The 26,657-nt window shown below is 45.9% G+C and overlaps 1 protein-coding gene across 1 annotated transcript in view; it reads left to right on the top strand.

Annotated features, from left to right (window-relative positions):
- LOC140378213 (proto-oncogene vav-like) overlaps positions 1-26,657 on the top strand; it is a 61,324-nt gene that overhangs the window by 26,374 nt on the left and 8,293 nt on the right. Inside the window, exons 16-25 of the mRNA XM_072463936.1 lie at positions 950-1,059; positions 2,095-2,196; positions 3,843-3,937; positions 4,876-4,898; positions 4,962-4,995; positions 5,355-5,491; positions 6,334-6,399; positions 6,473-6,504; positions 7,765-7,875; positions 9,973-10,060. Coding sequence (XP_072320037.1) covers positions 950-1,059; positions 2,095-2,196; positions 3,843-3,937; positions 4,876-4,898; positions 4,962-4,995; positions 5,355-5,491; positions 6,334-6,399; positions 6,473-6,504; positions 7,765-7,875; positions 9,973-10,060 — 798 coding nt within the window. The remainder of the gene's footprint in view (positions 1-949; positions 1,060-2,094; positions 2,197-3,842; positions 3,938-4,875; positions 4,899-4,961; positions 4,996-5,354; positions 5,492-6,333; positions 6,400-6,472; positions 6,505-7,764; positions 7,876-9,972; positions 10,061-26,657) is intronic.

Raw genomic sequence — 26,657 nt, 5'->3', positions numbered from 1 at the left:
TGGTTTTTAGACAGTTTTGGAAACGACACAGAGTCACTGCGGTTTAGGTTGAAAGTAGCAGTTTTTCTTGTAAAAAGTGTGCTCTTCTTAACATCGGTTGACACAGGAATGGTATCGTGAAGAACTTTTTCAGATTCCAAAACAAATATCTGTGTTTTCAGCTCATTAATTTCTTGTTGATATTTCCGACAGCGTTCACAGTCTTTCTCCCTTCTTCTCCCGGACATGTCGCTAACGTCAGATATGTCGTTAAAACTGAAAAAAAAATCTTAAAATCCTTGGTTTACTTGAAAAAGTCTAAAGCAAAAATGTTTGGAAGACAAAAACTGATTAAAAAGCAAAATAAATAAGGAAGGCAGCGATAGCAAGCGGAGCGAGCAAAAAAGTGTGTGCACTCTTCGGAAGCAGGATATGATTTTTATGAAGAAGGTACGAGTCCACAGGAGAGAAGGACAAGAAGGTATGAGTCCACTGGAGAGAAGGAAAACAAGAAGGTATCAGTCCACAGGGGAGAAGGACAAGAAGGTACGAGTCCACAGGAGAGAAGGACAAGAAGGTATGAGTCCACAGGAGAGAAGGACAAGAAGGTATGAGTCCACAGGAGAGAAGGACAACAAGGTATGAGTCCACAGGAGAGAAGGACAACAAGGTATGAGTCCACAGGAGAGAAGGACAAGAAGGTATGAGTCCACAGGAGAGAAGGACAAGAAGAAGGTACGAGTCCACAGGAGAGAAGGACATCAAGAAGGTACGAGTCCACAGGAGAGAAGGACAACAAGAAGGTACGAGTCCACAGGAGAGAAGGACATCAAGAAGGTATGAGTCCATAGGAGAGAAGGACAAGAAGTAAATATTGAATTCACACATCCAAACATCTGCTCTGTCCTCACATGGTCCTGCTCGTTCTTCTCACACCGTGTAGTGTCTCATGGTGGTTTCTTCTGCTCAGTGGTCATACCTGTTCCTGCTGCTGGGCTCTTGTGGGCGTGGCGGCTACGACCTGTTCTTCAAGACCAGAGAGCTGAAGAAGAAGTGGCTGGAGCAGTTTGAGATGGCCGTGTGAGTGCTTATAGTTCACCCGCACTGATGCTTATAGTTCACCCGCACTGATGCTGATAGTTCACCCGCACTGATGTTTACAGTTCACCCGCACTGATGCTTATAGTTCACCCGCACTGATGCTTATAGTTCACCCGCACTGATGCTTATAGTTCATCCGCACTGATGCTTATAGTTCACCCGCACTGATGCTTATAGTTCATCCACACTGATGCTTATAGTTCACCCGCACTGATGCTTATAGTTCACCCGCACTGATGCTTATAGTTCACCCGCACTGATGCTTATAGTTCATCCTTATAGTTCATCCACACTGATGCTTATAGTTCATCCAGACTGATGCTTATAGTTCATCCGCACTGATGCTTATAGTTCACCCGCACTGATGCTTATAGTTCACCCGCACTGATGCTTATAGTTCATCCGCACTGATGCTTATAGTTCACCCGCACTGATGCTTATAGTTCATCCACACTGATGCTTATAGTTCACCCGCACTGATGCTTAACAGTTCACCCGCACTGATGCTTATAGTTCACCCGCACTGATGCTTATAGTTCATCCTTATAGTTCACCCGCACTGATGCTTATAGTTCATCCTTATAGTTCACCCGCACTGATGCTTATAGTTCATCCGCACTGATGCTTATAGTTCATCCTTATAGTTCACCCGCACTGATGCTTATAGTTCACCCGCACTGATGCTTATAGTTCACCCGCACTGATGCTTATAGTTCACCCGCACTGATGCTTATAGTTCACCCGCACTGATGCTTATAGTTCATCCGCACTGATGCTTATAGTTCATCCGCACTGATGCTTATAGTTCATCCACACTGATGCTTATAGTTCATCCACACTGATGCTTATAGTTCACCCGCACTGAATGTGTTCTTAGTGTGTTTTTCGTGTGTTCTTAGTGTGTTCTTAGTGTGTTCTTCGTGTGTTCTTCGAGTGTTCTTTGTCTGTTCTTTGTATGTTTTTCCTGGTTGTGGGGCTTTGACGTGTCGCCCCCTGGTGGTGGTGTGTTTGCAGATCAAACATGATCCCGGACAACGCTACGGCGAACGGCCACGACTTCCAGATGCACTGTTTCGATGGGACGGCCTCATGCAGAGCCTGCTCCATGCTGCTGCGGTACCACAATCACACACAGACACACACAACACACACACAATGACACACAACATGCTGCTGCGGTACCACAATCACACACAGACACACACAACACACACACACAACACACAACATGCTGCTGCGGTACCACAATCACACACAGACACACACAACACACACACAATGACACACAACATGCTGCTGCGGTACCACAATCACACACAGACACACACAACATGCTGCTGCGGTACCACAATCACACACAGACACACACAACACACACACAATGACACACAACATGCTGCTGCGGTACCACAATCACACACAGACACACAGAACATGCTGCTGCGGTACCACAATCACACACAGACACACACAACAACACACAACATGCTGCTGCGGTACCACAATCACACACAGACACACAATGACACACAACATGCTGCTGCGGTACCACAATCACACACAGACACACAATGACACACAACATGCTGCTGCGGTACCACAATCACACACAGACACACACAACAACACACAACATGCTGCTGCGGTACCACAATCACACACAGACACACAATGACACACAACATGCTGCTGCGGTACCACAATCACACACAGACACACAGAACATTCTGCTGCGGTACCACAATCACGCACAGACACACAATGACACACAACATGCTGCTGCGGTACCACAATCACACACAGACACACACAACATGCTGCTGCGGTACCACAATCACACACAGACACACACAACATGCTGCTGCGGTACCACAATCACACACAGACACACACAACATGCTGCTGCGGTACCACAATCACACACAGACACACACAACATGCTGCTGCGGTACCACAATCACACACAGACACACAATGACACACAACATGCTGCTGCGGTACCACTATCACACACAGACACACACAACAACACACAACATGCTGCTGCGGTACCACAATCACACACAGACACACAATGACACACAACATGCTGCTGCGGTACCACAATCGCACACAGACACACACAACAACACACAACATGCTGCTGCGGTACCACAATCACACACAGACACACAATGACACACAACATGCTGCTGCGGTACCACAATCGCACACAGACACACACAACAACACACAACATGCTGCTGCGGTACCAGAATCGCACACAGACACACAATGACACACAACATGCTGCTGCGGTACCACAATCACACACAGACACACACAACAACACACAACATGCTGCTGCGGTACCAAAATCACACACAGACACACAATGACACACAACATGCTGCTGCGGTACCACAATCGCACACAGACACACAATGACACACAACATGCTGCTGCGGTACCACAATTACACACAGACACACACAACAACACACAACATGCTGCTGCGGTACCACAATCGCACACAGACACACAATGACACACAACATGCTGCTGCGGTACCACAATCGCACACAGACACACAATGACACACAACATGCTGCTGCGGTACCACAATCGCACACAGACACACAACAACTGAACTTGGAGTTAAATGTGACCAAAACAGATAAAAATACATTTTTAAATTTAGGTCTATTTTTTGGTCGATAATGGATTAACCCCTCGTTGCCTTGCGTGTCGTTGCCGTGGTTACCGTGTTTGTCTCTGGACAGGGGGATCTTCTTCCAGGGCTATCAGTGCAGGCGCTGCAAGATGGCCGCCCACAAGGAGTGCCTGGGTCGGGTGCCAGTGTGCGGCCGGAGCTCAGGTCAGTGCTCAGACCTGCTCAGACCTACTGAACGCTCAGACTCGCTGAACGCTCAGACCTGCTGAACGCTCAAACCTGCTCAGACCTGCTGAACGCTCAGACCTGCTGAATGCTCAGACCTGCTCAGACCTGCTGAACGCTCAGACCTGCTGAATGCTCAGACCTGCTCAGACCTGCTGAACGCTCAGACCTGCTGAATGCTCAGACCTGCTCAGACCTGCTGAACGCTCAGACCTGCTGAATGCTCAGACCTGCTCAGACCTGCTGAACGCTCAGACCTGCTGAATGCTCAGACCTGCTCAGACCTGCTGAATGCTCAGACCTGCTGAATGCTCAGACCTGCTCAGACCTGCTGAACGCTCAGACCTGCTGAACGCTCAGACCTGCTGAACGCTCAAACCTGCTCAGACCTGCTGAACGCTCAGACCTGCTAAACACTCAGACCTGCTGAACGCTCAGACCTGCTGAACGCTCAAACCTGCTCAGACCTGCTGAACGCTCAGACCTGCTGAATGCTCAGACCTGCTCAGACCTGCTGAACGCTCAGACCTGCTGAATGCTCAGACCTGCTCAGACCTGCTGAACGCTCAGACCTGCTGAATGCTCAGACCTGCTCAGACCTGCTGAACGCTCAGACCTACTCAGACCTGCTAAACACTCAGACCTGCTGAACGCTCAGACCTGCTGAACGCTCAGACCTGCTGAACGCTCAGACCTGCTGAACGCTCAGACCTACTCAGACCTGCTAAACACTCAGACCTGCTGAACGCTCAGACCTGCTGAACGCTCAGACCTACTCAGACCTGCTAAACACTCAGACCTGCTGAACGCTCAGACCTGCTGAACGCTCAGACCTGCTGAACGCTCAGACCTGCTGAACGCTCAGACTGTGCACAGTGAGCACACACTTGAATTGACTTGATCCTTTTACGTTTCAGATCCGTCAGGAACTGTGAGGAAGGTGAGTCCAGAGTCAAAGTGAAGTTACAGTCGTGTTCTTTTCTGATCTCTGCTGTGTCTTCAGCATAAACCTCGAGCCTCAGCAGCGCCCTCTGCAGGTAAGTGTCCTATTGTCCCTTATTATGTCATCACACTGTTATATCCACGTTCAGGCCGGAACAGAACTGTTTCCACTGGTTCATAAGAATCAGAAGTCACACAAATGTTTCCAGTTGAATATGATTTAAATTTATTAAGAACATTGTTTTTGTGGCGTCGCAGAGGCTGGACCTGACACACTCCTGTAAGAAAGTGAAGCGGTCTGAGGGCCGGGGGCCGGTCAGAGGGCCGGTCAGAGGGCCGGTCTGAGGACCGGTCAGAGGGCCGGTCAGAGGGCCGGGGCCGGTCAGAACGTGGCTCCTGACGCTCTTGTAGCTTAACACTGGAGTTAATATCATGTCGTGCTCTTCACCTGAAGGTTTCCCCAAGATGGAGGCGTCCCAGGACTACTTCGGCCTGCCCCCGCCCCCCGTGGGCTTCGGCTTGGCCCTGCCCCTGTCCAGAGGGGACGTGGTGGAGCTGACCAAAGCAGAGGTCAGCATGCAGTGGTGGGAGGTACGAGGCCCCTGAGTGCACTACAGTCTTACGATCACGCCTGAGCTGCTCTAGCGCCCCCTGCTGGCCAACGGCGAGAGCAAGCACAGACTTAAGGAGTTACACTGTGACCCACATTTGTACAGTTATCAGTGCTAAATGCTACTGCCATGCTAGCCCCACCTGCCGCGATGCTAGCCCCACCTGCTGCGATGCTAATGCCACCTGCCGCGATGCTAGCCCCACCTGCCGCGATGCTAGCCCCACCTGCCGCGATGCTAGCCCCACTGGCCGCGATGCTAGCGCCAGCTGCTGCGATGCTAGCTCCACCTGCTGCTGTTGCGATGCTAGCGCCACATGCTGCGATGCTAGCTCCACCTGCTGTAGCTAACGTTTCTGAGGTAACGTCAGCGACCTCCATTAAGACGAGGGCGTGACAAACCATTCAGTTTTACAGTATTTACGGTTTACATTTAACTTCATTACTTTCCTCATTTACAAAGTCCATCATTATTTTTTAATCCGTAAACAACATCGTAAAGTTTTTATTTAACACGTTCCAAAGCTCGACTCCACAAAGGTCATTCATCAGACTCAAGGTTCATGTAGTTGCTGCTTCACAACTTTCAATAACAACTAACCACGTGACAGACATTAAATATATTAAATATATTAAAGAGTCAATCATACAAACAATTGTGATCGTTTCTCTTCAAATCACTTCTCACAATCTTTATAAAGATGTTGCCTGGTTACGAGACGCTGTGTGAATCGTGTCTTAGTTTCAGTCCGTTTAGTTCTGGAGTTTGTTTTCTTCTTCTTTGTCATTTGTACAATAAGCCTGTGTTTGTGTGTGACCCCAGGGCAGGAACCTGACGTCGGGGCAGATGGGCTGGTTCCCCAACAACAAAGTGCAGCCGTACTGCTCGGTGAGTGTCCCACGGTAACCACGGTAACGAGGGTCTCTGTACAGACGTTTAACTCCTCCTCTGTCGTCTGCAGAGCCCGACGCCGGATCTGTTCACGTTCAGCTGGTGAGGAAGACCTGTGCGCACGTGTGGGGTCTGTGCGCACGGGTGGGGTCTGTGCGCACGTGTGGGGTCTAAAACCTCTGTCTAAAAATATGAGCTGGGTCAGGACTGTATTCACACCTCGCTTGGTTTAGCCCTGGTTTAGACCTGGTTTAGACCTGGTTTATACCTGGTTTAGCCCTGGTTTATACCTGGTTTAGCCCTGGTTTAGACCTGGTTCATCCCTGGTTTAGCCCTGGTTTATACCTGGTTTAGCTCTGGTTTAGTCCTGGTTTAGCCCTGGTTTAGCCCTGGTTCATCCCTGGTTTAGACCTGGTTTAGACCTGGTTTAGACCTGGTTTAGACCTGGTTCATCCCTGGTTTAGCCCTGGTTTATACCTGGTTTAGCCCTGGTTTAGTCCTGGTTTAGCCCTGGTTTAGCCCTGGTTTAGCCCTGGTTTAGCCCTGGCTCATCCCTGGTTTAGACCTGGTTTAGACCTGGTTTAGACCTGGTTTAGCCCTGGTTCATCCCTGGTTTAGCCCTGGTTTATACCTGGTTTAGTCCTGGTTTAGTCCTGGTTTAGCCCTGGTTTAGCCCTGGTTTATACCTGGTTTAGCCCTGGTTTAGCCCTGGTTTAGACCTGGTTTAGACCTGGTTTATACCTGGTTTAGTCCTGGTTCATCCCTGGTTTAGCCCTGGTTTAGTCCTGGTTTAGTCCTGGTTTAGCCCTGATTTAGTCCTGGTTTAGCCCTGGTTTAGTCCTGGTTTAGTCCTGGTTTAGCCCTGGTTTAGTCCTGGTTTAGTCCTGGTTTATACCTGGTTTAGCCCTGGTTTAGTCCTGGTTTAGTCCTGGTTTAGCCCTGGTTTAGTCCTGGTTTAGTCCTGGTTTATACCTGGTTTAGCCCTGGTTTAGTCCTGGTTTAGTCCTGGTTTAGTCCTGGTTTAGCCCTGGTTTAGTCCTGGTTTAGTCCTGGTTTAGCCCTGGTTTAGTCCTGGTTTAGTCCTGGTTTATACCTGGTTTAGCCCTGGTTTAGTCCTGGTTTAGCCCTGGTTTAGTCCTGGTTTAGTCCTGGTTTAGTCCTGGTTTAGCCCTGGTTTAGTCCTGGTTTAGCCCTGGTTTAGCCCTGGTTTAGTCCTGGTTTAGCCCTGGTTTAGTCCTGGTTTAGCCCTGGTTTAGTCCTGGTTTAGCCCTGGTTTAGTCCTGGTTTAGCCCTGGTTTAGCCCTGGTTTAGTCCTGGTTTAGTCCTGGTTTAGTCCTGGTTAGTACCACTCGTCTCTTCCAGGTTTGCGGGGAACATGGACAGGGGCGGGGCTAAAGCTCTGCTGGCGTCCCGCTCAGACGGGACGTTCCTGGTGCGACAGAAAGACGGAGGAGAGTTCGCCATCAGCATCATGTGAGTCATGTGGGACGTTAGAAGATCTAGTGGTGTCTTCTTCTCTGCTGGTGTCTTCTTCTCTGCTGGTGTCTTCTTCTCTGCTGGTGTCTTCTTCTCTGCTGGTGTCTTCTTCTCTGCTGGTGTCTTCTTCTTCTCTGCTGATGTCTCCTTCATCTCTGCTGATGTCTTCTTCTTCTCTGCTGATGTCTTCTTCTCTGCTGGTGTCTCCTTCTCTGCTGATGTCTTCTTCTTCTCTGCTGATGTCTTCTTCTCCTCTGCTGATGTCTTCTTCTCTGCTGATGTCTTCTTCTCTGCTGACGTCTTCTTCTTCTCTGCTGATGTCTTCTTCTTCTCTGCTGATGTCTTCTTCTCTGCTGACGTCTTCATCTCTGCTGACGTCTTCTTCTTCTCTGCTGATGTCTTCTTCTTCTCTGCTGATGTCTTCTTCTCTGCTATCATCTTCTTCTTCTCTGCTGATGTCTTCTTCTCTGCTGTCATCTTCTTCTCTGCTGATGTCTTCTTCTCTGCTGATGTCTCCTTCATCTCTGCTGATGTCTCCTTCTTCTCTGCTGACGTCTTCTTCTTCTCTGCTGATGTCTTCTTCTCTGCTGACGTCTTCTTCTTCTCTGCTGATGTCTTCTTCTCTGCTGACGTCTTCTTCTCTGCTGACGTCTTCTTCTTCTCTGCTGATGTCTTCTTCTTCTCTGCTGATGTCTTCTTCTCTGCTGTCATCTTCTTCTTCTCTGCTGATGTCTTCTTCTCTGCTGTCATCTTATTCTTCTCTGCTGATGTCTTCTTCTCTGCTGATGTCTTCTTCTTCTCTGCTGATGTCTTTTTCTCTGCTGATGTCTTCTTCTTCTCTGCTGACGTCTTCTTCTTCTCTGCTGATGTCTCCTTCATCTCTGCTGATGTCTTCTTCTTCTCTGCTGATGTCGTCTTCTTCTCTGCTGTCATCTTCTTCTTCTCTGCTGATGTCTTCTTCTCTGCTGATGTCTTCTTCTTCTCTGCTGACGTCTCCTTCTTCTCTGCTGATGTCTCCTTCATCTCTGCTGATGTCTTCTTCTTCTCTGCTGATGTCTTCTTCTCTGCTGATGTCTTCTTCTCTGCTGACGTCTTCTTCTCTGCTGACGTCTTATTCTTCTCTGCTGACATCTCCTTCTCTGCTGACGTCTTCTTCTTCTCTGCTGACATCTCCTTCTCTGCTGATGTCTTCTTCTCTGCTGTCATCTTCTTCTTCTCTGCTGACGTCTTCTTCTCTGCTGACGTCTTCTTCTTCTCTGCTGACGTCTTCTTCTTCTCTGCTGACGTCTTCTTCTTCTCTGCTGACATCTCCTTCTCTGCTGATGCATTCTTCTCTGCTGACGTCTTCTTCTTCTTTGGTGATGTCTTCTTCTTCTCTGCTGATATCTTCTTCTCTGCTGTCATCTTCTTCTTCTCTGCTGACGTCTTCTTCTCTGCTGACGTCTTCTTCTTCTCTGCTGACGTCTTCTTCTTCTCTGCTGACATCTCCTTCTCTGCTGATGTCTTCTTCTCTGCTGACGTCTTCTTCTTCTCTGCTGATGTCTTCTTCTTCTCTGCTGATGTCTTCTTCTCTGCTGTCATCTTCTTCTTCTCTGCTGATGTCTTCTTCTCTGCTGTCATCTTCTTCTCTGCTGATGTCTTCTTCTCTGCTGATGTCTTCTTCTTCTCTGCTGATGTCTTCTTCTTCTCTGCTGATGTCTCCTTCATCTCTGCTGGTGTCTTCTTCTTCTCTGCTGATGTCTTCTTCTCTGCTGAAGTCTTCTTCTCTGCTGACGTCTTATTCTTCTCTGCTGACATCTCCTTCTCTGCTGATGTCTTCTTCTCTGCTGACGTCTTCTTCTCTGCTGACGTCTTCTTCTTCTCTGCTGACGTCTTCTTCTTCTCTGCTGATGGCTTCTTCTCTGCTGTCATCTTCTTCTTCTCTGCTGATGTCTTCTTCTCTGCTGTCTTCTTCTCTGCTGATGTCGTCTTCTTCTCTGCTGATGTCTTCTTCTTCTCTGCTGATGTCTTCTTCTCTGCTGATGCGTTCTTCTTCTCTGCTGATGTCTTCTTCTCTGCTGATATCTTCTTCTTCTCTGCTGCTGTCTTCTTCAGGTACAACATGGAGGCGCGGCACATAAAGATCACATCGTCCGACGGCCTTTTCCGCATCAACGACAAAAAGGCCTTCAAAGGGCTGACGGTACGTGGAGTTCAGAGAAGCGGCGCAAATACCACTGTACTGCACTATACTCCACTATACTGCACTATACTGCACTGTACTCCACTATACTCCACTATACTCCACTATACTGCACTATACTCCACTATACTGCACTATACTGCACTGTACTCCACTATACTCCACTATACTCCACTATACTGCACTATACTCCACTATACTGCACTATACTGCACTGTACTCCACTATACTCCACTATACTGCACTATACTCCACTATACTGCACTATACTGCACTGTACTCCACTATACTGCACTGTACTCCACTATACTGCACTGTACTCCACTATACTCCACAATACTCCACTATACTGCACTGTACTCCACTATACTGCACTGTACTCCACTATACTCCACAATACTCCACTATACTGCACTGTACTCCACTATACTCCACTGTACTCCACTGTACTCCACTATACTGCACTGTACTCCACTATACTCCACAATACTGCACTGTACTCCACTATACTCCACTGTACTCCACTATACTGCACTGTACTCCACTATACTCCACAATACTCCACTATACTGCACTATACTCTACTATACTGCACTATACTGCACTGTACTCCACTATACTGCACTGTACTCCACTATACTCCACAATACTCCACTATACTGCACTGTACTCCACCATACTCCACAATACTCCACTATACTGCACTGTACTCCACTATACTGCACTGTACTCCACTATACTCCACAATACTCCACTATACTGCACTGTACTCCACTATACTCCACTGTACTCCACTGTACTCCACTATACTGCACTGTACTCCACTATACTGCACTTTACTCCACTATACTGCACTATACTCCACTATACTGCACTATTCTCCACTATACTGCACTATACTGCACTATACTCCACTATACTGCACTATACTGCACTGTAATCCACTATACTGCACTGTACTCCACTATACTGCACTATACTCCACTATACTGCACTATACTGCACTGTACTCCACTATACTGCACTATACTCCACTATACTGCACTATACTGCACTATACTCGACTATACTGCACTATACTGCACTATACTGCACTATACTGCACTGTACTCCACTATACTGCACTATACTCCACTATACTGCACTGTACTCCACTATACTCCTCTATAATGCACTATACTCCACTATACTGCACTATACTCCACTATACTGCACTATACTCCACTGTATTCCACTGTACTCCACTATACTGCACTATACTCCTCTGTACTCCACTATACTCCACTATACTCCACTGTACTCCACTATACTCCACTATACTCCTCTGTACTCCACTATACTCCACTGTACTCCACTATACTACTCTGTACTCCACTATACTCCACTGTACTCCACTATACTCCACTATACTCCTCTGTACTCCACTATACTCCACTATACTGCTCTATACTCCAATGTACTCCTCTCCACTCCACTGTACTCCACTGTACTCCACTATACTCCACTGTACTCCACTATACTCCTCTGTACTCCTCTATACTCCTCTGTACTCCACTATACTCCACTCTACTCCACTCTACTCCACTGTAGTCCACTGTACTCCACTATACTCCACTATACTCCACTCTACTCCACTGTACTCCACTCTACTCCACTATACTCCACTACACTCCACTGTACTCCACTCTACTCCTCTGTAATCCACTATACTCCTCTGTACTGCACTATACTCCACTATACTCCACTGTACTCCACTATACTCCACTATACTCCTCTGTACTCCTCTGTACTCCTCTGTACTCCACTATACTCCTCTGTACTCCACTATACTCCCCTGTACTTCACTATACTCCACTTTACTCCACTGTACTCCACTGTACTCCATTGTACTCCACTATACTGCACTATACTCCACTGTACTCCACTATACTCCACTATTCTCCACTGTACTCCACTATACTCCACTATACTCCACTATACCCCTCTGTACTCCACTATACTCCTCTGTACTTCACTGTACTCCACTATACTCCACTGTACTCCACTATACTCCACTATACTACTCTGTACTCCACTATACTCCACTATAATCTACTATACTCCACTGTACTCCACTATACTCCACTATACTCATCTGTACTCCACTATACTCCACCATATTCCACTGTACTCCACTATACTCCTCTGTTCTCCACTATACTCCTCTGTACTCCACTATACTCCTCTGTACTCCACTATACTCCACTTTACTCCACTGTACTCCACTCTACTCCATTGTACTCCACTATACTCCACTGTACTCCACTATACTCCTCTGTACTCCACTATACTCCTCTGTACTCCACTATACTCCTCTGTACTCCACTATACTCCTCTGTACTCCACTATACTCCTCTGTACTCCACTATACTCCACTATACTCCACTGTACTCCACTGTACTCCACTATACTCCACTATACTCCTCTGTACTCCTCTCCTCCATACTCCACTATACTCCTCTGTACTCCACTATACTCCACTGTACTCCACTATACTCCACTATACTCCTCTGTACTCCACTATACTCCTCTGTACTCCACTATACTCCACTGTACTCCTCTATACTCCTCTGTACTCCACTATACTCCACTATACCCCTCTGTACTCCACTGTACTCCACTGTACTCCACTATACTCCTCTGTACTCCACTATACTCCACTATACTGCACTATACTGCACTATACTCCAATGTACTCCTCTCCACTCCACTGTACTCCACTGTACTCCACTATACTCTACTATACTCCACTGTACTCCACTATACTCCACTATACTCCTCTGTTCTCCACTGTACTCCACTATACTCCACTATACTCCTCTGTACTCCACTATACTCCTCTGTACTCGACTATACTCCTCTGTACTCCACTATACTCCACTGTACTCCACTATACTCCTCTGTACTTCACTATACTCCACTGTACTCCACTATACTCCACTATACTCCACTCTACTCCACTATACTCCACTATACTTCACTATACTCCTCTATACTCCACTATACTCCTCTGTACTCCACTATACTCCACTATACTGCTCTGGACTCCACTGTACTCCACTATACTCCACTATACTCCTCTGTACTCCACTATACTCCACTATACTCCACTATACTGCACTATACTGCACTGTACTCCTCTCCACTCCACTGTACTCCACTGTACTCCACTATACTCTACTATACTCCACTGTACTCCACTATACTCCTCTGTTCTCCACTGTACTCCACTATACTCCACTATACTCCTCTGTACTCCACTATACTCCTCTGTACTCCACTATACTCCACTGTACTCCACTATACTCCTCTGTACTCCACTATACTCCACTGTACTCCACTGTACTCCACTATACTCCACTATACTGCACTATACTCCTCTATACTCCACTATACTCCTCTGTTCTCCACTGTACTCCACTATACTCCACTATACTCCTCTGTACTCCACTATACTCCTCTGTACTCCACTATACTCCTCTGTACTCCACTATACTCCACTGTACTCCACTATACTCCTCTGTACTTCACTATACTCCACTGTACTCCACTATACTCCACTGTACTCCACTCTACTCCACTATACTCCACTATACTTCACTATACTCCTCTATACTCCACTATACTCCTCTGTACTCCACTATACTCCACTATACTGCTCTGGACTCCACTGTACTCCACTATACTCCACTATACTCCTCTGTACTCCACTATACTCCACTATACTCCACTATACTGCACTATACTGCACTGTACTCCTCTCCACTCCACTGTACTCCACTGTACTCCACTATACTCTACTATACTCCACTGTACTCCACTATACTCCTCTGTTCTCCACTGTACTCCACTATACTCCACTATACTCCTCTGTACTCCACTATACTCCTCTGTACTCCACTATACTCCTCTGTACTCCACTATACTCCACTGTACTCCACTATACTCCTCTGTACTTCACTATACTCCACTGTACTCCACTATACTCCACTGTACTCCGCTGTACTCCACTATACTCCACTATACTCCTCTATACTCCTCTGTACTCCACTATACTCCACTATACTCCTCTGTACTCCACTGTACTCCACTATACTCCACTATACTCCTCTGTACTCCACTATACTCCACTATACTCCACTGTACTCCACTATACTGCACTATACTGCACTATACTCCTCTCCACTCCACTGTACTCCACTGTACTCCACTATACTCCACTATACTCCACTATACTCCTCTGTACTCCACTATACTCCACTATACTCCACTATACTGCACTATACTGCACTATACTCCTCTCCACTCCACTGTACTCCACTGTACTCCACTATACTCTACTATACTCCACTGTACTCCACTATACTCCTCTGTTCTCCACTGTACTCCACTATACTCCACTATACTCCTCTGTACTCCACTATACTCCTCTGTACTCCACTATACTCCACTGTACTCCACTATACTCCTCTGTACTCCACTATACTCCACTGTACTCCACTATACTCCACTATACTCCTCTGTACTCCACTGTACTCCACTATACTCCACTATACTGCACTATACTCCTCTATCCTCCACTATACTCCTCTGTACTCCACTATACTCCACTATACTCCTCTGTACTCCACTGTACTCTACTATACTCCACTATACTCCTCTGTACTCCACTATACTCCATTATACTCCACTATACTGCACTATACTCCTCTGTACTCCACTATACTCCTCTGTACTCCACTATACTCCACCATATTCCACTGTACTCCACTATACTCCTCTGTACTCCACTATACTCCATAATACTCCACTATACTGCACTATACTCTGTACTCCACTATACTCCTCTGTACTCCACTATACTCCACCATATTCCACTGTACTCCACTATACTCCTCTGTACTCCACTATACTGCTCTGTACTCCACTATACTCCACTTTACTCCACTGTACTCCATTGTACTCCACTATACTCCACTATACTCCTCTGTACTCCACTATACTCCATTATACTCCACTATACTGCACTATACTCTGTACTCCACTATACTCCTCTGTACTCCACTATACTCCACCATATTCCACTGTACTCCACTATACTCCTCTGTACTCCACTATACTCCTCTGTACTCCACTATACTCCACTGTACTCCACTGTACTCCACTATACTCCACTATACTCCACTATACTCCTCTGTACTCCTCTGTACTCCTCTGTACTCCACTATACTCCTCTGTACTCCACTATACTCCTCTGTACTTCATTATACTCCACTTTACTCCACTGTACTCCATTGCACTCCACTATACTCCACTATACTGCACTATACTCCACTATACTCCACTATACTCCACTATACTGCAATATTCTCCTCTGTACTCCACTTTACTCCACTGTACTCCACTGTACTCCACTATACTCCACTGTACTCCTCTGTACTCCACTATACTCCTCTGTACTCCACTGTACTCCACTATACTCCTCTGTACTCCACTATACTCCACTGTACTCCACTATACTCCTCTGTACTCCACTGTACTCCACTACACTCCACTATACTGCACTATACTCCTCTATACTCCACTATACTCCTCTGTACTCCACTATACTCCTCTGTACTCCACTGTACTCCACTATACTCCACTGTACTCCACTATACTCCACTATACTACTCTGTACTCCACTATACTCCACTATACTCCACTATACTGCACTATACTCCACTATACTCCACTGTACTCCACTATACTCCACTATACTCCACTATACTCCTCTGTACTCCACAGTACTCCACTATACTCTACTATACTCCACTGTACTCCACTATACTCCACTATACTCCTCTGTACTCCACTATACTCCACCATATTCCACTGTACTCCACTATACTCCTCTGTTCTCCACTATACTCCTCTGTACTCCACTATACTCCTCTGTACTCCACTATACTCCTCTGTACTCCACTGTACTCCACTGTACTCCATTGTACTCCTCTATACTCCACTGTACTCCACTATACTCCTCTGTACTCCGCTATACTCCTCCGTACTCCACTATACTCCACTGTACTCCACTGTACTCCACTATACTCCACTGTACTCCACTATACTCCTCTGTACTCCACTATACCCCTTCTTTACTCCACTATACTCCACTATACTCCACTGTACTCCACTGTATTCCACTATACTCCACTATACTCCTCTGTACTCCTCTCCTCTATACTCCACTATACTCCTCTGTACTCCACTGTACTCCACTATACTCCACTATACTCCTCTGTACTCCACTATACTCCACTATACTCCTCTGTATTCCACTGTACTCCACTATACTCCACTATACTCCTCTGTACTCCACTGTACTCCACTGTACTCCACTATACTGCACTATACTCCTCTATACTCCACTATACTCCTCTGTACTCCACTATACTCCACTATACCCCTCTGTACTCCACTGTACTCCACTGTACTCCACTATACTCCTCTGTACTCCACTATACTCCACTATACTTCTCTGTTCTCCACTGTACTCCACTATACTCCACTATACTCCTCTGTACTCCACTATACTCATCTGTACTCCACTATACTCCACTGTACTCCACTATACTCCTCTGTACTCCACTATACTCCACTGTACTCCACTATACTCCACTATACTCCTCTGTACTCCACTGTACTCCACTATACTCCACTATACTGCACTGTACTCCACTATACTCCTCTGTACTTCACTATACTCCACTGTACTCCACTATACTCCACTATACTCCACTGTACTCCACTATACTCCACTATACTGCACTATACTCCTCTATACTCCTCTGTACTCCACTATACTCCACTATACTCCTCTGTACTCCACTGTACTCCACTATACTCCACTATACTCCTCTGTACTCCACTATACTCCACTGTACTCCACTATACTCCACTCTACTCCACTGTAGTCCACTATACTCCACTATACTCCACTGTACTCCACTCTACTCCACTATATTCCACTATACTCCACTGTACTCCACTCTACTCCTCTGTACTCCACTATACTCCTCTGTACTCCACTATACTCCACTGTACTCCACTGTACTCCACTATACTCCACTATACTCCACTATACTCTGTACTCCTCTGTACTCCTCTGTACTCCACTATACTCCTCTGTACTCCACTATACTCCTCTGTACTTTACTATACTCCACTTTACTCCACTGTACTCCATTGCACTCCACTATACTCCACTATACTGCACTATACTCCACTATACTCCACTATACTCCACTATACTGCAATATTCTCCTCTGTACTCCACTATACTCCACTGTACTCCACTATACTCCACTGTACTCCTCTGTACTCCACTATACTCCTCTGTACTCCACTGTACTCCACTATACTCCTCTGTACTCCACTATACTCCACTGTACTCCACTATACTCCTCTGTACTCCACTGTACTCCACTACACTCCACTATACTGCACTATACTCCTCTATACTCCACTATACTCCTCTGTACTCCACTATACTCCTCTGTACTCCACTGTACTCCACTATACTCCACTGTACTCCACTATACTCCACTATACTACTCTGTACTCCACTATACTCCACTATACTCCACTATACTGCACTATACTGCACTATACTCCACTGTACTCCACTATACTCCACTATACTCCACTATACTCCTCTGTACTCCACAGTACTCCACTATACTCTACTATACTCCACTGTACTCCACTGTACTCCACTATACTCCACTATACTCCTCTGTACTCCTCTGTACTCCTCTGTACTCCTCTGTACTCCACTATACTCCTCTGTACTCCACTATACTCCTCTGTACTTCACTATACTCCACTTTACTCCACTGTACTCCATTGCACTCCACTATACTCCACTATACTGCACTATACTCCACTATACTCCACTATACTCCACTATACTGCAATATTCTCCTCTGTACTCCACTATACTCCACTGTACTCCACTGTACTCCACTATACTCCACTGTACTCCTCTGTACTCCACTATACTCCTCTGTACTCCACTGTACTCCACTATACTCCTCTGTACTCCACTATACTCCACCGTACTCCACTATACTCCTCTGTACTCCACTGTACTCCACTACACTCCACTATACTGCACTATACTCCTCTATACTCCACTATACTCCTCTGTACTCCACTATACTCCTCTGTACTCCACTGTACTCCACTATACTCCACTGTACTCCACTATACTCCACTATACTACTCTGTACTCCACTATACTCCACTATACTGCACTATACTCCACTATACTCCACTGTACTCCACTATACTCCACTATACTCCACTATACTCCTCTGTACTCCACAGTACTCCACTATACTCTACTATACTCCACTGTACTCCACTATACTCCACTATACTCCTCTGTACTCCACTATACTCCACCATATTCCACTGTACTCCACTATACTCCTCTGTTCTCCACTATACTCCTCTGTACTCCACTATACTCCTCTGTACTCCACTATACTCCTCTGTACTCCACTATACTCCACTGTACTCCACTGTACTCCATTGTACTCCTCTATACTCCACTGTACTCCACTATACTCCTCTGTACTCCACTATACTCCTCCGTACTCCACTATACTCCACTGTACTCCACTGTACTCCACTATACTCCACTGTACTCCACTATACTCCTCTGTACTCCACTATACCCCTTCTTTACTCCACTATACTCCACTATACTCCACTGTACTCCACTGTACTCCACTATACTCCACTATACTCCTCTGTACTCCACTATACTCCACTGTACTCCACTGTACTCCACTATACTCCACTATACTCCTCTTTACTCCACTATACTCCACTATACTCCTCTGTATTCCACTATACTCCACTGTACTCCACTATACTCCTCTGTACTCCACTATACTCCACTATACTCCTCTGTACTCCACTGTACTCCACTGTACTCCACTATACTGCACTATACTCCTCTATACTCCACTATACTCCTCTGTACTCCACTATACTCCACTATACCCCTCTGTACTCCACTGTACTCCACTGTACTCCACTATACTCCTCTGTACTCCACTATACTCCACTATACTTCTCTGTTCTCCACTGTACTCCACTATACTCCACTATACTCCTCTGTACTCCACTATACTCCTCTGTACTCCACTATACTCCACTGTACTCCACTATACTCCTCTGTACTCCACTTTACTCCACTGTACTCCACTATACTCCACTATACTCCTCTGTACTCCACTGTACTCCACTATACTCCACTATACTGCACTGTACTCCACTATACTCCTCTGTACTTCACTATACTCCACTGTACTCCACTATACTCCACTATACTCCACTGTACTCCGCTGTACTCCACTATACTCCACTATACTGCACTATACTCCTCTATACTCCTCTGTACTCCACTATACTCCACTATACTCCTCTGTACTCCACTATACTCCACTATACTCCGCTGTACTCCACTATACTCCACTGTACTCCACTATACTCCACTCTACTCCACTGTAGTCCACTATACTCCACTATACTCCACTGTACTCCACTCTACTCCACTATATTCCACTGTACTCCACTCTACTCCTCTGTACTCCACTATACTCCTCTGTACTCCACTATACTCCACTGTACTCCACTGTACTCCACTATACTCCACTATACTCCTCTGTACTCCTCTGTACTCCTCTGTACTCCTCTGTACTCCACTATACTCCTCTGTACTCCACTATACTCCTCTGTACTTCACTATACTCCACTTTACTCCACTGTACTCCATTGCACTCGACTATACTCCACTATACTGCACTATACTCCACTATACTCCACTATACTCCACTAAACTGCAATATTCTCCTCTGTACTCCACTATACTCCACTGTACTCCACTGTACTCCACTATACTCCACTGTACTCCTCTGTACTCCACTATACTCCTCTGTACTCCACTGTACTCCACTATACTCCTCTGTACTCCACTATACTCCACTGTACTCCACTATACTCCTCTGTACTCCACTGTACTCCACTACACTCCACTATACTGCACTATACTCCTCTATACTCCACTATACTCCTCTGTACTCCACTATACTCCTCTGTACTCCACTGTACTCCACTATACTCCACTGTACTCCACTATACTCCACTATACTACTCTGTACTCCACTATACTCCACTATACTCCACTATACTGCACTATACTCCACCATACTCCACTGTACTCCACTATACTCCACTATACTCCACTATACTCCTCTGTACTCCACAGTACTCCACTATACTCTACTATACTCCACTGTACTCCACTATACTCCACTATACTCCTCTGTACTCCACTATACTCCACCATATTCCACTGTACTCCACTATACTCCTCTGTTCTCCACTATACTCCTCTGTACTCCACTATACTCCTCTGTACTCCACTATACTCCTCTGTACTCCACTGTACTCCACTGTACTCCACTGTACTCCACTATACTCCACTATACTCCACTATACTCCTCTGTACTCCTCTGTACTCCTCTGTACTCCTCTGTACTCCTCTGTACTCCACTATACTCCTCTGTACTTCACTATACTCCACTTTACTCCACTGTACTCCATTGCACTCCACTATACTCCACTATACTCCACTATACTCCACTATACTCCACTATACTGCAATATGTTCCTCTGTACTCCACTATACTCCACTGTACTCCACTGTACTCCACTATACTCCACTGTACTCCTCTGTACTCCACTATACTCCTCTGTACTCCACTGTACTCCACTATACTCCTCTGTACTCCACTATACTCCACTATACTCCTCTGTACTCCACTGTACTCCACTACACTCCACTATACTGCACTATACTCCTCTATACTCCACTATACTCCTCTGTACTCCACTATACTCCTCTGTACTCCACTGTACTCCACTATACTCCACTGTACTCCACTATACTCCACTATACTACTCTGTACTCCACTATACTCCACTATACTCCACTATACTCCACTATACTGCACTATACTCCACTATACTCCACTGTACTCCACTATACTCCTCTGTACTCCACCGTACTCCACTATACTCCACTATACTCCACTGTACTCCACTATACTCCACCATACTCCTCTGTACTCCACTATACTCCACCATATTCCACTGTACTCCACTATACTCCTCTGTTCTCCACTATACTCCTCTGTACTCCACTATACTCCTCTGTACTCCACTATACTCCTCTGTACTCCACTATACTCCACTGTACTCCACTGTACTCCATTGTACTCCTCTATACTCCACTGTACTCCACTATACTCCTCTGTACTCCACTATACTCCTCCGTACTCCACTATACTCCACTGTACTCCACTATACTCCACTGTACTCCACTATACTCCTCTGTACTCCACTATACCCCTTCTTTACTCCACTATACTCCACTGTACTCCACTGTACTCCACTATACTCCACTATACTCCTCTGTACTCCTCTCCTCTATACTCCACTATACTCCTCTGTACTCCACTATACTCCACTGTACTCCACTGTACTCCACTATACTCCACTATACTCCTCTGTACTCCACTATACTCCACTATACTCCTCTGTATTCCACTATACTCCACTGTACTCCACTATACTCCTCTGTACTCCACTGTACTCCACTATACTCCACTATACTCCTCTGTACTCCACTGTACTCCACTGTACTCCACTATACTGCACTATACTCCACTATACTCCTCTGTACTCCACTATACTCCACTATACCCCTCTGTACTCCACTGTACTCCACTGTACTCCACTATACTCCTCTGTACTCCACTATACTCCACTATACTGCACTATACTGCACTATACTCCTCTCCACTCCACTGTACTCCACTGTACTCCACTATACTCTACTATACTCCACTGTACTCCACTATACTCCACTATACTTCTCTGTTCTCCACTGTACTCCACTATACTCCACTATACTCCTCTGTACTCCACTATACTCCACTGTACTCCACTATACTCCACTATACTCCTCTGTACTCCACTGTACTCCACTATACTCCACTATACTGCACTATACTCCTCTATACTCCACTATACTCCTCTGTACTCCACTATACTCCACTATACTCCTCTGTACTCCACTGTACTCCACTATACTCCACTATACTCCTCTGTACTCCACTATACTCCATTATACTCCACTATACTGCACTATACTCCTCTGTACTCCACTATACTCCTCTGTACTCCACTATACTCCACCATATTCCACTGTACTCCACTATACTCCTCTGTACTCCACTATACTCCTCTGTACTCCACTATACTCCACTTTACTCCACTGTACTCCACTATACTCCACTATACTCCTCTGTACTCCTCTATACTCCTCTCTACTCCACTATACTCCACTGTACTCCACTATACTCCACTCTACTCCACTGTAGTCCACTCTACTCCACTATATTCCACTATACTCCACTGTACTCCACTCAACTCCTCTGTACTCCACTATACTCCTCTGTACTCCACTATACTCCACTGTACTCCACTATACTCCACTATACTCCACTATACTCCACTATACTCCTCTGTACTCCTCTGTACTCCACTATACTCGTCTGTACTCCACTATACTCCTCTGTACTTCACTATACTCCACTTTACTCCACTGTACTCCATTGCACTCCACTATACTCCACTATACTGCACTATACTCCACTATACTGCAATATGCTCCTCTGTACTCCACTATACTCCACTGTACTCCACTGTACTCCACTATACTCCACTGTACTCCTCTGTACTCCACTATACTCCTCTGTACTCCACTGTACTCCACTATACTCCTCTGTACTCCACTATACTCCACTGTACTCCACTATACTCCTCTGTACTCCACTGTACTCCACTACACTCCACTATACTGCACTATACTCCTCTATACTCCACTATACTCCTCTGTACTCCACTATACTCCTCTGTACTCCACTGTACTCCACTATACTCCACTGTACTCCACTATACTCCACTATACTACTCTGTACTCCACTATACTCCACTATACTGCACTATACTGCACTGTACTCCTCTCCACTCCACTGTACTCCACCGTACTCCACTATACTCCACTATACTCCTCTGTACTCCACTATACTCCACCATATTCCACTGTACTCCACTATACTCCTCTGTTCTCCACTATACTCCTCTGTACTCCACTATACTCCTCTGTACTCCACTATACTCCTCTGTACTCCACTATACTCCACTTTACTCGACTGTACTCCACTGTACTCCATTGTACTCCTCTATACTCCACTGTACTCCACTATACTCCTCTGTACTCCACTATACTCCTCCGTACTCCACTATACTCCACTGTACTCCACTGTACTCCACTATACTCCACTGTACTCCACTATACTCCTCTGTACTCCACTATACCCCTTCTTTACTCCACTATACTCCACTATACTCCACTGTACTCCACTGTACTCCACTGTACTCCACTATACTCCTCTGTACTCCTCTCCTCTATACTCCACTATACTCCTCTATACTCCACTATACTCCTCTGTACTCCACTATACTCCTCTGTACTCCACTGTACTCCACTATACTCCACTGTACTCCACTATACTCCACTATACTACTCTGTACTCCACTATACTCCACTATACTCCACTATACTCCACTATACTGCACTATACTCCACTATACTCCACTGTACTCCACTATACTCCTCTGTACTCCACCGTACTCCACTATACTCCACTATACTCCACTGTACTCCACTATACTCCACCATACTCCTCTGTACTCCACTATACTCCACCATATTCCACTGTACTCCACTATACTCCTCTGTTCTCCACTATACTCCTCTGTACTCCACTATACTCCTCTGTACTCCACTATACTCCTCTGTACTCCACTATACTCCACTGTACTCCACTGTACTCCATTGTACTCCTCTATACTCCACTGTACTCCACTATACTCCTCTGTACTCCACTATACTCCTCCGTACTCCACTATACTCCACTGTACTCCACTATACTCCACTGTACTCCACTATACTCCTCTGTACTCCACTATACCCCTTCTTTACTCCACTATACTCCACTGTACTCCACTGTACTCCACTATACTCCACTATACTCCTCTGTACTCCTCTCCTCTATACTCCACTATACTCCTCTGTACTCCACTATACTCCACTGTACTCCACTGTACTCCACTATACTCCACTATACTCCTCTGTACTCCACTATACTCCACTATACTCCTCTGTATTCCACTATACTCCACTGTACTCCACTATACTCCTCTGTACTCCACTGTACTCCACTATACTCCACTATACTCCTCTGTACTCCACTGTACTCCACTGTACTCCACTATACTGCACTATACTCCACTATACTCCTCTGTACTCCACTATACTCCACTATACCCCTCTGTACTCCACTGTACTCCACTGTACTCCACTATACTCCTCTGTACTCCACTATACTCCACTATACTGCACTATACTGCACTATACTCCTCTCCACTCCACTGTACTCCACTGTACTCCACTATACTCTACTATACTCCACTGTACTCCACTATACTCCACTATACTTCTCTGTTCTCCACTGTACTCCACTATACTCCACTATACTCCTCTGTACTCCACTATACTCCACTGTACTCCACTATACTCCACTATACTCCTCTGTACTCCACTGTACTCCACTATACTCCACTATACTGCACTATACTCCTCTATACTCCACTATACTCCTCTGTACTCCACTATACTCCACTATACTCCTCTGTACTCCACTGTACTCCACTATACTCCACTATACTCCTCTGTACTCCACTATACTCCATTATACTCCACTATACTGCACTATACTCCTCTGTACTCCACTATACTCCTCTGTACTCCACTATACTCCACCATATTCCACTGTACTCCACTATACTCCTCTGTACTCCACTATACTCCTCTGTACTCCACTATACTCCACTTTACTCCACTGTACTCCACTATACTCCACTATACTCCTCTGTACTCCTCTATACTCCTCTCTACTCCACTATACTCCACTGTACTCCACTATACTCCACTCTACTCCACTGTAGTCCACTCTACTCCACTATATTCCACTATACTCCACTGTACTCCACTCAACTCCTCTGTACTCCACTATACTCCTCTGTACTCCACTATACTCCACTGTACTCCACTATACTCCACTATACTCCACTATACTCCACTATACTCCTCTGTACTCCTCTGTACTCCACTATACTCGTCTGTACTCCACTATACTCCTCTGTACTTCACTATACTCCACTTTACTCCACTGTACTCCATTGCACTCCACTATACTCCACTATACTGCACTATACTCCACTATACTGCAATATGCTCCTCTGTACTCCACTATACTCCACTGTACTCCACTGTACTCCACTATACTCCACTGTACTCCTCTGTACTCCACTATACTCCTCTGTACTCCACTGTACTCCACTATACTCCTCTGTACTCCACTATACTCCACTGTACTCCACTATACTCCTCTGTACTCCACTGTACTCCACTACACTCCACTATACTGCACTATACTCCTCTATACTCCACTATACTCCTCTGTACTCCACTATACTCCTCTGTACTCCACTGTACTCCACTATACTCCACTGTACTCCACTATACTCCACTATACTACTCTGTACTCCACTATACTCCACTATACTGCACTATACTGCACTGTACTCCTCTCCACTCCACTGTACTCCACCGTACTCCACTATACTCCACTATACTCCTCTGTACTCCACTATACTCCACCATATTCCACTGTACTCCACTATACTCCTCTGTTCTCCACTATACTCCTCTGTACTCCACTATACTCCTCTGTACTCCACTATACTCCTCTGTACTCCACTATACTCCACTTTACTCGACTGTACTCCACTGTACTCCATTGTACTCCTCTATACTCCACTGTACTCCACTATACTCCTCTGTACTCCACTATACTCCTCCGTACTCCACTATACTCCACTGTACTCCACTGTACTCCACTATACTCCACTGTACTCCACTATACTCCTCTGTACTCCACTATACCCCTTCTTTACTCCACTATACTCCACTATACTCCACTGTACTCCACTGTACTCCACTGTACTCCACTATACTCCTCTGTACTCCTCTCCTCTATACTCCACTATACTCCTCTGTACTCCACTATACTCCACTGTACTCCACTGTACTCCACTATACTCCTCTGTACTCCACTATACTCCACTATACTCCTCTGTATTCCACTATTCTCCACTGTACTCCACTATACTCCTCTGTACTCCACTGTACTCCACTATACTCCACTATACTCCTCTGTACTCCACTGTACTCCACTATACTGCACTATACTCCTCTATACTCCACTATACTCCTCTGTACTCCACTATACTCCACTATACCCCTCTGTAC

The sequence above is a fragment of the Eucyclogobius newberryi genome, unplaced genomic scaffold (assembly GCF_026437365.1).
Source record: "Eucyclogobius newberryi isolate DKJ021-1_F unplaced genomic scaffold, fEucNew1.0.hap1 SCAF_4, whole genome shotgun sequence".
Taxonomy (NCBI): Eukaryota; Metazoa; Chordata; class Actinopteri; order Gobiiformes; family Gobiidae; genus Eucyclogobius; species Eucyclogobius newberryi.
This window is presented reverse-complemented; position numbering and strand designations above follow the sequence as displayed.